This window comes from Motacilla alba, chromosome 3 (assembly GCF_015832195.1).
Source record: "Motacilla alba alba isolate MOTALB_02 chromosome 3, Motacilla_alba_V1.0_pri, whole genome shotgun sequence".
Classification (NCBI taxonomy): domain Eukaryota; kingdom Metazoa; phylum Chordata; class Aves; order Passeriformes; family Motacillidae; genus Motacilla; species Motacilla alba.
The window spans coordinates 77,569,999-77,582,849 of NC_052018.1; the positions used below are offsets into that span (position 1 = coordinate 77,569,999).

The following is a 12,851-nucleotide window of genomic DNA, read 5'->3' on the forward strand; positions in this document are numbered from 1 at the left end:
GTGCAGGTTGGTATTTCTACACGGAAAGATATGTCACTGAAAGACACATTTATAGTAAGAAAGCTGCATCCAAACTAGATCTTGGAACAGTTTATACAGGGAGGGAAGAAGTTTTTATCATACCACCAGACTGTGTAACCAGGGCTGTTGTATTTCAGGCAAAGAATGACATATACCTATGCTGCTTCCACTGGCCCCTTCTCCAGTCCCTGAAATAAATCTGTGTGTTACTGGAAATCAGGCAACCCGTGGTGAGGGGAGAGAAGTGACGAGGAGGACTCCATCTTATCAGAAGGCTAATTAATTACTTTATCATACTATATTATAACTATATATGTATACTGTATTACATTACGTTTAAACTGAATCTGCACAAGCACCCAACTCAACCCAACTGCCCAGAATCTCGTGACTGTCAGCCAACAGTCCCGACACATACACGGATTCGATTGGTCAATGAATCAAAACACTCACACCAGAATCCAATTACCAATTCCCTTCAGGTAAACAATCTTCCACAAAGCATTCCACTTGTGAACAAGAAGTGGCACAGCAACTGAGAGAAGAATTGTTTTGATCATTCTTTTCTCTGCTCCTCTCAGGTTCAGAGAATGTGAATCCCACAGTGTGTCAATGACATGTATCCATTCAGCTTTTGTAGTCACCACAAGTAACACCTACTTGAAATATCATGGAGGAGTATCTGATTTCCAAATATGTAAACAAAATACAGTCTTTTAAAAATTCAACAGCAGCTGTCTTTTTAACACTAAACTATATTCCCTGGAAATTCTTCAGTCCTTATTGGTAACCCATTTCTCTTAACTAGAGGGGAGAGGGGTTTTTTGTTCTCTCTCATGTTACTGGCACAGGTACAAAAGCAGGGGATTACAGCGATGGAGTGTTTCAGACTTGTCTCCGAGCAGTGCCATGTGCATTTCCTTACCTGACTCCTTCATGGGACACAGCGCGCACTGCATGCCCCAGGCCTCCCCGTACAGGCAGCAGCACTCCGTGTACGTGGTCTGCTTTCCAACCAGCGGCCGACTGCAGACAAAATCATCACTTAGGTGCTGCCAGCAAAGGTCCTGGTAGACCTCAGCTTCTTCAGTTTGTTCTGATGGAGAAGACAGGATTAGGTCATCATCACAGCACTGTTGTTTAAATAAGACGCTGGTATAATGATAAATTTTGTAAATTTAGGTTAGAAAAATAACTTAGCTTTACAGACTTTGCTGAATACAAATTTAAGCTTAGAAGTCATGACCTTTTTTTAGTGCCTGAGGTGGCTCATCCCTTGAATGTTCAGCTTTGGAAAAATCTTAAAATGTCCTGAGTTGTCACATTAGGCCAATTTAAAAGCATATTGTGTTGGTTATCCAAAAACCAGATCTTTCTAAATCATAGTCATTGCTGAACACTTAACAGGGATTCAGCTCGGCTCCCATGGAAGTTAACAGAGCTTGACAAAAACCAGCACTGGGAGAGAGGTGAATGTTTGGGGAGCTCCATCCACACAATAGATCTTTAAAAGTTGTTATTTTGCTTTTCTTATATTGCCGTCAATGCATCTGAAAAAACTTTTACAACTAGGGCAGAGCTGAACAAAAATTTTACATGGGCTCCCTGGGAGACTGGACAAATACTTGGAAGAGAGAGTCCCATTAACTAAACAGACAAACTACATCAGTCTCAGGAAATCCCCTGAGCTGAAAATAGCTGGAGGCTGAGAGAGTGCTGGGGAGGGTGAAGAGAAGTATTGTTTATCTGCCCTCCTGGTCTCCAATCATCCACTTACAGCTATTGTTAAAGACAGAACACTGCTGTGAACTACTGTCACATTCTTATGAGCATTAACAAAAATCTGTATTTTTGTCAAGGCTGGAATATTTCAGAGGCATAATAGTTTTGACACAGATCTCAGAAGAAACCATTCCCCAGTCCCAGCAAGTTCTGATCATTGCTGATCAGAAGGAGAGGAACTGTAAACTTAATCTTCCACTTGGAATGTAAAAACCTCAGCACAATAGTTTTGTGAAGACATCTGCAAGGTTTTGATTTTGTTCCAACACAGAATGAAAAATAAGTGTTGTCACAAACCAAGGTTCTGTTTTGTCTATGCATATCCATTATGCATGGGTGAGTACAGAACTGAAACCTCACTCAAGAGCAAAACTGAGTTCTGAAAGCGCAAAGGTGATCACAGCATAGATACCTATTCTACTAAGAGCTTGCCAGAATATGTAGTGAAAAGCAGCAGTGGGTCTCTGCAACTGACTCCAAATTCTGCTGGCAACAAAAGAACCAGCCTGCCCCCTCTCCCTCCACGTGAGAGGGACATTGCCAGTAGCGATACAAGGCTTGAGTGCTCTGTGCTGGCTGAGATGATCGCTGCTGTGTCAGCCGAATGTCTCATGACAGAAGACCCTTTGGGCTCTTGCATTCTCTTCACATCCTAGATGAACCCAGAGGACAATCCTGCTCTTGGTTTGTTTAACTGAAGATTGAACAATAGAATAGCTGTGGTTCTTTCACAGTTCCACACAACAGGGCGACTGCATTACTCCTCACAATATCAGCCTTACAATTTGGAGTGACTAAAGCAGGCATTCAGTCTGTATTCCCATTTCCTTTTACAGAAGCATCTCAGGAAAATTCGCTGCGAGTTGCAGGAACCAGAGGTCTGGATTTATGGCTATACAGTGCCAGCATTAAATCAAACCCATGGAAACATTTATTTCGAAGACATGAGTGGCATAGACAAAGCTGGGCAGACTGCATTATGCTCTGGATTTCTGAGACGTTTCCAAGAATCTCATAATATCTAACATTTTTTTCTGAAATAAACGTCTATTGAAATTAAAAGAACACACAAAAATGTTACTTTAACAGTGACGTTGAAGCCCACAGCTTGAAACTGTGAGCTCAATGTACCTTCAAAATTAATCAATTGAAAGCACACATACAATTTTAGCTATTTCCTCCTGTATCCTGTCAGTCCTGTTTTTATTTTACTTCGGTAGAACTGAATCTCGAGACTTAGCCTGAAGCCAACCCCAGCCTTACTGAGACAGCAAGCAGGCTGTGCCTCATTACCTACAAGGCTGGACAAGGCAGATGCAGAGCTGGTGAACAGGCTGAAGACTCCTCAGCCCGAGCCTAATCTCACAATACTTCCAGCAATGTCCTGTCTGTATAGGCAAAGTGGAGCACTGTGGAGTCCTAGATCATGGTGCCTTCTGGATCAACAGACGACGGTCCAAGCATTGCCTTCCAAAATCCTCCAGAAAAGCAGGCTTATCCAAGGATGACCCAGTCTAAGCTTAGACTTTGGGTCTGTAGCCATGTCAGCACCACCTCGTAGAGGTGTACTCACTTCAGTAATATGTATAATGGATCATACCACTTGAATCTGCTGGTCTGATGCATCGCTTTTCTGTTGCGTCCAAAACCATTGGGTGTGTACAGAAACAGTTGTAAGATCCTTCTGTGTTAATGCACTGGCCATCAATACAGCTGTTTGGGTCCTGACATTCATCGGTGTCTTTAAAATGGAAGGAAATGTATCAAGGAAAGCCAGCACAAAGTATTTGCATTGTGTTAATCTATGTTTCTATTTGCCTATATTAGGAGCAGACTTCCTTGCATGCCTTCTGTAAATTACCACAAATACCCATTGCTGGCAAAAAAAATCCTGCCTGTGCCCACGGAGAAGGACAGACATCTGAAGGATGCTGACCTCTGATCCTCAGGTCTTAGGGAGCTAGTACAGAGAAGTACTAGGAAGGATAAAGAGGTTTGTTGGAGGGGTTGCAGAGTCACCAATACCCTGCACCCAGTATAGCTGCTACTGCTTCCCACATTCATCTCCGTTTAGGACACTATCAGCAGGCATTAGAGGTGGGCATACTCTTAGTGAATCTTCATGAGCTTGTCAGAAGAAGGGATCACCTTACCTAGCCAGGGTAGTTATTTTTCTTAGTTTGTCTTGGAAAGCAAAAGCTGAAATTTAGCTCAAAGGGAAGAGCAGGCCACTTCAGATAAATTACATTTAATCAGCTAAAATCCCACCCTTTGTAAAGAATAATCATAGAATCCCAAGGTAAAGGCTCTCTTTTTGCAGTTGCAAAAATTGCTTCCTTTCATTATGCTATTCTGCACATTATACATGGTTCTCTGCTTACAAAGCAAAAGCCAGGGTCATGGTCATAAGTAATTTTCAGTTGAATACCAGAACCAAAAGAGTACAAGGTTGTGCAGGCTAAAATGGGCTTATCAATGACCTCAACTGTAATTTCACATTGCATATTAACTCCTTGGGGAAAATAGCTGCCCTTGAAACAAACAAAAAAAAAAAGGTCTGAGTTAATTTGGTTAAATAAAGTAAACCCAGAACACTTACCAAATGAAAGGTGAGCTTCAACATACAGGCTTTCAGTGCTCACCCCATATACAAAGAACAGAAGGCTAAACTGTGCCTTGGCAGAGGGAAGCAGCAGTGTGCATGTAATAAGGGATCCCCCTCTGACCACTTTGTGCTACCTGCATTAAGGCTGGCACCAGCTCTTGACTATGCACTCAAAGGAGCATGAAAGGCTCTTCTGGAGATGCAAACTCCTGGGAGTAATTTGCTGAAAAAGGAGGCAAATAAAGGAAACCCTGCTCTAAATGCCACAGCCATGTCATCCAGAATTGCTCCTCAGCCAAGCAGAAGGAAGGGAAATGACCCAATGCCTCTTACAAAACTGCTACAGGAGTCCAGAGGCCCAGTGTTTCTCCCCTTACTGGAAATGCCACAGTTGTGATGGGAATCCTGCTGTAAGAGTCTGCTTGTTTTGCCCATCTGCATACCATTACAGTGACAAGACCACTTTAAATAAACTTACCAAAGCACTGGAGCTTAACAGGGTCATAGTATGTGCCTTGTTTGCAGTAGCACTCATAACCTGGCTGCGTATTCAAACAGAAGCCGTTTTTACAGATTTCTTGTCCAAAGAGTTGGCATTCATCAGCATCTGGGGAGAAAACATTAAAAGCTGTGTTACTGTTGTTATTATGATGCCATGTAGACAAGCAGGATGGAATAAATCCTATACACTTCTCTGTTCAAGCAAACTTCAGTTTAAACAGAAAATCCCAGGAGCACAGATATCCACAGGGGCAAAAACCCTCAGACAACTCATGTGGAAGAGGCCATGTAGCCAGAATGGAAAAGGAAAACTTGGTGGGCCATTACTTCCCCTTGTCAGAATTAAATCCCGTGGCACACAGAGACTGGAATAATCTGCAGTTTCCCTTTCATTCCTTTGGTATCACATTTCTCCTAACTCCAAGCAAAACAGATGAACAATATAGCCTGTATTTTCCCACATAATTTGCTTTACTGAAGGTATTCCCACCGTGGATCTAATTGGATCTAATTTAAGCACACCATCTGGTTACCAAACTAACTAAGCAGTTAGGCTTATGGATGGACTCTGTGACTGCTCTTCTCTTTACATAGAGTTTGGTGAGTGCTGTGCACAGTAGGAAATCTTCCTATCTGCACTGCTCATGGCTTCGTTGCTCAAAGCACAACTTCAGTGGAGCCTTCTCCCTCACAGGACCAATTGTGTCTGTGGCTGAAACAACAACAGGGTGACAATCACTACAAAACGAGTGATGGCTGACAAAGAGAATCTACCACACTTTCAAATGAGGCTGAATGTTTTCAGGGAGGTTTCATGGAAAATATATGCCAGTTCTTATATTGCTTTTCACAGTTGTACACATTTTTTCCCAGTCTTATATTTATGTATTTGTTACTGTTGGAATTCCATTCACTTCTTTTTTTCCAGCCTACTTTTCATTTGCTAGACCTACTTAGAGCAATCTGTTAAAGCTAGGTTTGTAGTAAAAATGGTAATTAAAGGCACAACCTAAAAGTAGGTAATTCTTCTCTCAACACCAATTGTTTTAATCCACTGTCTTCTATATATTTACTCCCCATTTATATTCTGGGGCACCACAGATTTTATCCCAAAGCTGTCTTTTGCAGCTGTACAGTAGTTTTAAAGGTGAATCGTTCAAATCCTGCCTTTTTTCCAGAAGATCTGAAAGATCTAGAAAACAATTTATTTTTACATTCACTTTTCGAGCCACTAAGTGGCTACAAACATTAAATATTTTGACTGTTTAACAGCAAGTTTAATGCTAAGACTAATAAGAAATGTTGTGTTCATATCTGTGTTTTTCCTGTGGAACACGGATTTGAGTCTGGAGAAAAATGGGAAAGCCTGGAAGCAAAACTAAGCAAGGCTACCAAGCTATTCACTTCTGACAGATAATTCCAATAACAAAACAGGAATTGCTCCTACAAGCAGAAGCTTGTGGAAAAAAGCAACAGTAACATTTAAGTTAGTGTAACAGAGAAAGATCACATTACAAAAAGAGCACATTAGTAGAAGTTATTTATCTGTTTAGTGTTTGTCCTTTGTGTCATTCCTAAGGTTTTACAACATAAATTTACTGAAAAGGGAAAAAAATCTTATTGTGGCAGGGATTTGAAGAAGATATTTCCAGGTGAACTATTTCCACATTTCAATATTTATAGCAGCTAGAGATATTACCAACCCTGAGGCAGCACAAAAACAACACAGATTCTATCTGAGACTAATTTGGATACGCTGCATACACAGCAAGTTCCAAACCCCTATTGTGAATATACACAGAAATCTTAGATCTGTAAAGATCAACAACCCCCTTAAAAAATCCCTCAATAAAAATACTCTCAGACACTTTAAGATGAGCTCTGTGACAGTCTTAAAATTATTAATATTGATGGCTACTTCTCAAAACTGAAAAGAAATTTTGCTGATCTCACTTTTCCTTCTTGGTGATGCCAGCTCCCTCCCACCCACATTCACCAACTTCGATCACTCCGATTTCTTTACTTCCACTGGACTACCACCAGTAATTATTCCATGAAGTTCTGCAATGAAAATATCATTGCTGAACTTCTCTTCAGTTTTAATATTTCTTCGCCCTTGCAAGCTAAATGTTCAACAGAACTCTCTCCTCTCTTCCAACTCCCCATACATATATTTACAAATTCAAGCTGGCATTGTATTCCATATGTAAACAAGTATCTGTGGTTTGTGGTCACAGCACCCATTCTCACAGTATATAACACTGAGTAGAAATTAAACCAGAATATTACAGAGACTGTGTAATTCACATGCTTAACAGCTTGTAGAATGATGATTTTCAGTAATGTTTCATATTACAAACTGTTTTTATCACCTAATAAAATTGGAATTAGTATGCTTACATTCCTGGCTCACATTTCTAGTCAATCAACTACCAGAACTTCTGAAATAATTAAACTCAATACATGTCAGTACTGACCTTTGTAATTCTGAGCAAGAAGCCCGTAAGATGATTCTCCAGAGGGAATGAAACCTTTTCCTTCAGGACACAAATCAGTAAATTCAGCTGGGAGAGAAAGAAAAAAAAATGTTGTTAAGAAGAAAGTATTCACATATGTAGTGTTACATGTTTTTCAGGGTATTTTGAGATCTTAGCCTTGTTTGCATCTATCAGGCAATCATACACATCTGTAGATTAATGGGGGATGTTAAATGTCACAGCCTGACTCTCCCCTGCTCTCAGTTTGCAGAGCTAGCTTTCACAAACCTCGCTAGGGTGCCCACAGCATCACAGAGCTCCAGGCAAACTCGTTTCTCTTGCTTTTTGGCAGGAGAATGTGGTCCTTACTAGGTTTCATGGTGCACTGCAGTTATAACAATACCAGTAGCCAAATTATATTAATTAAAGCTAGCATGGGCCTCTCTGAGCTACGCTGCAAGCTGTAATCTAGGCATGCTCCAACTGAGATACAAACCCCTGTCCACATTCTTCAGTCCTCATACAGGAAAAACACTAATTGACTGCAACAGGAGAACATGGTGTGCATTACAGAGAGAAATTATTTCAAGTGTCTTGGAGACTATACAGAATCAAACAAACCTATCCAAGCAGAGAGGCCCCTTTTTCATTTTGCATTTAATTTCAATTTGACCAATTCTAAGGTATAGTTAAAACAGGAATTAAACATGATGATGCATTTCTGTGAAAAGTAATCTTTAGCATTTAATCTCAAGGTTTACGCATGTTCTCTCTTATGTGATTTCTTTCCAGCTGGATTCTGAATTTCAGCCATCCCTGTTTATGTTTCAAGTACTCTTTTCAAAATTTGTGACAAATATCACATGGCCCTGTTTGTCTAATTTAATATTTAGAGGTTAAACAATGGTCTGCAGAGAACATTATTAACTGATGTTCTGTAAGCTGCAAAATGTAAAACCAATGCCATAATATATATTGGTAAGCTGTAGTGCTGTAGAAACAGCACTATAAAGAATAGCTGCAGTCTCAAAAATGTTATAATGGTTACCTTTGTTTTCCAGCTTGTGGAAAAAATCTAAAGTGTTACTATAGCATCTGGAAAAAGCTCTTGTGAGAATCCATATTTGCCTAAAATCACTGTTCAGTGACATATTCTTTTAATCCCTAGAGCAACAGCAGAGAAGCCAATGGATTTACACCAGGTATGAATAATTCTTATCACCCTTTCCTCTGAGGAGGATTCCTATGAATAAGTCATGACTAAATACTACAAACTACGGGATTTAATGGGCAAGCCTTCTCTAAAAGCAAAGCACACTCTTAACATAAACACAATACTTCAAAAGCTTGCAAAGGGACAGAAGGCCTCATCTTACCAGTTCCAACAACAGGGCATGGGAAGATTTCACAGTTATCACCCCAACCAGCACCCAGGGTACAGCAGCATTCCTGTTTGGTTACATTAGATGTCAGCACGTTGTCACAGAAATTAGCATCATTCAGATTGTAGTAGCACTCCTTCTTTCCATCTTCCTGCTGATCAGCCTCTATTGGCATTTCTAAGGTAGAAAAGAAAACATAAACCACACAAGATGACACATGAAATTAGTCACTTTTCCAGGAGGTCAGAAGAGCAGAGAAGAAAATGATTAAGTACAAATTTTGGTTTAACTTTTTGACATTAGAAAGAATGATGGAAGTTTATGACTTTCCTTTGGCTTTTCAGAACTGTTCTCCAACTTGACCATAAAAGGATTCCTCCAATTTGCACTTCTAAAATTTTCAAGCAATGCAGGAAGTACCTACTCTCATGTTCTGCTACTAATGGACATGGCCAGCTTTTGACATGATGCTCTTCACATATTAACCTAAAAGCTCTGCACAAAGGTAAACAAATATTGCAACCTCATTTTTTTCAGATAAAGGAGCGAAGGCATGAACTGAAAAAAGACTCAATTTCAAAAGGATGAGCATTTACCACCCCTTTTAATTTCACTGTGAAAAAGCACGCTCCACATTTGAATACAATGCCCTTTATGGTTTTTGCAAAAGTAACTTACTGACTCCATGGTAAGCAGAGGAATATAATACAGATGTCAAGTTAACTGACTCTGTATTTTACTTTAAAATAGGAATCCAGCCAAGAAGGCAGACTTATTGCCTTAAGCACTGAGTGGGTCCTCCCACAATATTTATATGGACTAGAGGCAAAATAGTCTGTCCCATAGATCCTATGAATATCCTATTACTATAATAGTCAAAGACCTTTTGAAAGCAAAGCACTCTTAAAATACACCAAGAAGCAATTTTGAAAAGAAAAACCTGTTTAAAGCTTCTGTGTTTGCACAACTCTGTCTACCTAACATTTCACTTCACAAAAATTATCACCAAGGGCTCAGAAGTAGGAACTACCGTGTAAAAGTGTTATTGACACTTGATCGATACAAAAAACTTTTCACAGACCATCAGTAAAGTCACCAAGTTCTCAAACTTCATATGCTCACATTTATCGATCAAACCCAAACCTTTATTCAGGAATTTTAGATAGATAAATCTTGAGGCAACTAGCTCCTTTCCTTTTTATCTAGGGAAATTCTTTATGCTTAGTACTTAACAAATGTTTAACTCACAAAAAAACCTATTAAAATTATTCCATGTTGGCTGATTTCTCACTCTGAGATTTCATTGATTTTTTACCCAGGCTCTTGTACAATAAGGTAAGCATGAGACATTTCTCAAGAAACACAGCTATTGAGGCAGGAATCAGAACCTCTACTCTATAGAGTGGCAGTGCATTTCAAGATCCTACTCCAACAAATGTTGGCTCCATGGTGCAGCAGGAAAATGGAAAACTGCAACAGAGTTGCTACCAGAGACACGGTGAGATGACTTCCCAACTGGAGCACTGCAACGAATGGCTGTAAACTCTTGAGAAGGGATAGGCAGGGAAAGAGAGGCTGTGTGTTAGGGAGCATCTCAACTGTCTGGAGTTGAACGATGATGATAGGGTTGGAGTGTTCATGGGTAGGAATCAGGTGAAAGGCCAGGAAGGCAGGTATCGTGGTGGGAGGCTGTTGTAGACCACCCAGCCAGGATGGAGAGGCAGAGGAAATATTCTATAAGCAGTTGGATAAGTCTTGTCATCCCTGGCCCTTACTGCTGTGGCAGACTTCAGTGTACCAGATGTCTGCTAGAAATACAACACAGCAGAGAGGAAGCAGACTAGGAGATTCCTGGAGTGTGTGGGAGAGAACTTCCTCACATATCTGGTGAGGAAGCCAGCCAGGGGAGGCACCGCACCGGACTTGCTGTTTGTGAACAGAGAAGGACTGGCGGGTGATGTGATGGTCAGAGGCCATCGTGGGAAAAACAGTCAGGAAATAATAGTGATTGTGACTCTTTGGAAGTGAGGAGGGGTGCTAGCAGATCTGCCACCTGGGACTTCCAGAGTGACTTTCACTTCTTTAGGAGACTGGTTCAGAGACTCTCTAAGGCAGCAGTCCTGAAGGGCAAAAGAGTCCAGGAGGGCTGGATATACTTTAGGAAGAAAATCTTAAAGGTGTAGGAGCAGGCCATCCCCATGTGCCAAAAGATGGGACAGGAGGGAAGATGATCAGCCTGCCTGAACAGAGAGCTTTGGCTGGAATCTGGGAAAAAAAAAAGTGAATCACCTTTGAAACAAGAGGCAAGCAACTCTGGAGTGGGTTTTAAGATCTCACTTAAAAAGTGTTTGTGAGCTGGGAGATTGAAGATAGTGATGTCTAACAAATGCTGAAGGAATTAAATTAACTCCAGCTCTTGCTATTTCAATCCTATAATCACTGCCCACCCACATTCCCTGAAGCAGATGGAGCAAGGGAACTTTAGTGGGCATACAAATACTAGATCCATTTGGAGAAAAGCAGATTTAAAAATGTCAGCATGGATTGCCTATTATTGCACTTCAATAGTATGAACATGTGTAATAGTTCTTTTGGTTTCTAATTAGACACAGACAATTGGATTTACTTCTATTTTCCTCAGAAAAGTGACTTCAGTTTTGGGAGGCTGAGGGGCTGGCAGACACCTCCATTCAAATTTAGTATAATGTTGCCACCTACAAGGCTTTGCAGTTTTGCCAATACAACTAAATCATACATTAAAGGATACACCCAGCTGGCTGCTTATTTCAGCTTTGTTACTTTAGCCTGCGGTCAACCTCATCTGATAATTACAATTTTCCATAATGTGTTGAATTTCATCAACTGAGGTGGTTTTGTGGTATCAGTTGCTATCCAATAGGAACTATATTAAGACTATAATGTCACAGAAATGCAGCTGAATTAAATCTGCCATTCCAAGGTAAGAGAGCAGTACTTCAGTCACCAATTTATACATTTTCCTTGGCCATTTGCCATCTGTCTAACTGAATTAAAGCCAAATCTTCATTAGAAGAGAAAGCATGGCTGTTTTCATGCTGTTTATCAGAGAAAGATCACCAGAAGCTGCCCTGGGAGGAAGGGGATATAGTCTCATCATGTCCTTGTTTATTCCGATTTTACATATCATGTGTTGGTTTCTCCTCCCATTATCTGTTCAGCAGCTTAAATGGCTGTTGTTTACACAGCTGTAAGCGAGGGTTAGTCAAGAAGGTGTCATGAATGTTTGGAAAGCAAATGAGACACAAACCTTTTTCTTTTCTTTTTAAACCAAAACCAGTCTATGTCTACAAGCTTTTAATTTCTCTGTCATAGATTATTAACCATTTAGTAAACAGGCTGTTTCTGAAAGTGATTTCACTAGGTATGTTGACAAAATATGACAGAAAATGAATACTCATTTTTTTTGTATAATTGTTGTTTCTGGTTTTTTTTTTTTTGGTAAGAAAATGTAAAATAACTCTATATCTAAGGCATGCTGGTAAAGGAAAATAATTTTACCCCATTTTTGATATAACTGTTCTATTAACAGCCTATGAGAGAAATTCTGTGTAGTTGCTGCTGGATTGTATTCTGAAGCATTTCTTTGAAGTAGATTTATATACCTTAGCATAACTTTAATCCTACAATATACTTAGCATATATTTTGCAAAAACATGCATCAGTAATATAGGATTCAGTGGGTAATATGGATTAGCGTATGCTTAAGACTTCGACATACACTGAAATATTTGCCTAGTGTTCTGTTAACAACTGTGATCTGAAAAAAACAAAACACAGAACTGACACGATCTTAAATACTGCAGCTGTGTACCAACATTTACAGATGCAATCAGAAAACTGGTTGCAAAAATGAAAAATAGTCATTATAACTTTGTGACTTCTAAAAACTCAGCAAAGACCCAGATGACTCTGAGCAAAGAGCTTGAGTAACAATTCTCACTTTTGGAATCTGATTTTCAAGAATACAGTAAAAGGATATTGGTATGTGCCTATTGTCAGGGTGTACTTGTTTAGATTTCTCAACTGACTCCACACGTGACAAGC

General features: G+C 39.9%; 1 protein-coding gene across 1 annotated transcript in view; it reads right to left on the bottom strand.

Annotated features, from left to right (window-relative positions):
* Positions 1 to 12,851, bottom strand: part of LTBP1 (latent transforming growth factor beta binding protein 1) — a 188,177-nt gene that overhangs the window by 15,221 nt on the left and 160,105 nt on the right. Inside the window, exons 26-30 of the mRNA XM_038131720.1 lie at positions 8,763 to 8,945; positions 7,387 to 7,473; positions 4,887 to 5,015; positions 3,404 to 3,544; positions 947 to 1,117 (exon numbers count right to left, since the gene is read on the bottom strand). Coding sequence (XP_037987648.1) covers positions 947 to 1,117; positions 3,404 to 3,544; positions 4,887 to 5,015; positions 7,387 to 7,473; positions 8,763 to 8,945 — 711 coding nt within the window. The remainder of the gene's footprint in view (positions 1 to 946; positions 1,118 to 3,403; positions 3,545 to 4,886; positions 5,016 to 7,386; positions 7,474 to 8,762; positions 8,946 to 12,851) is intronic.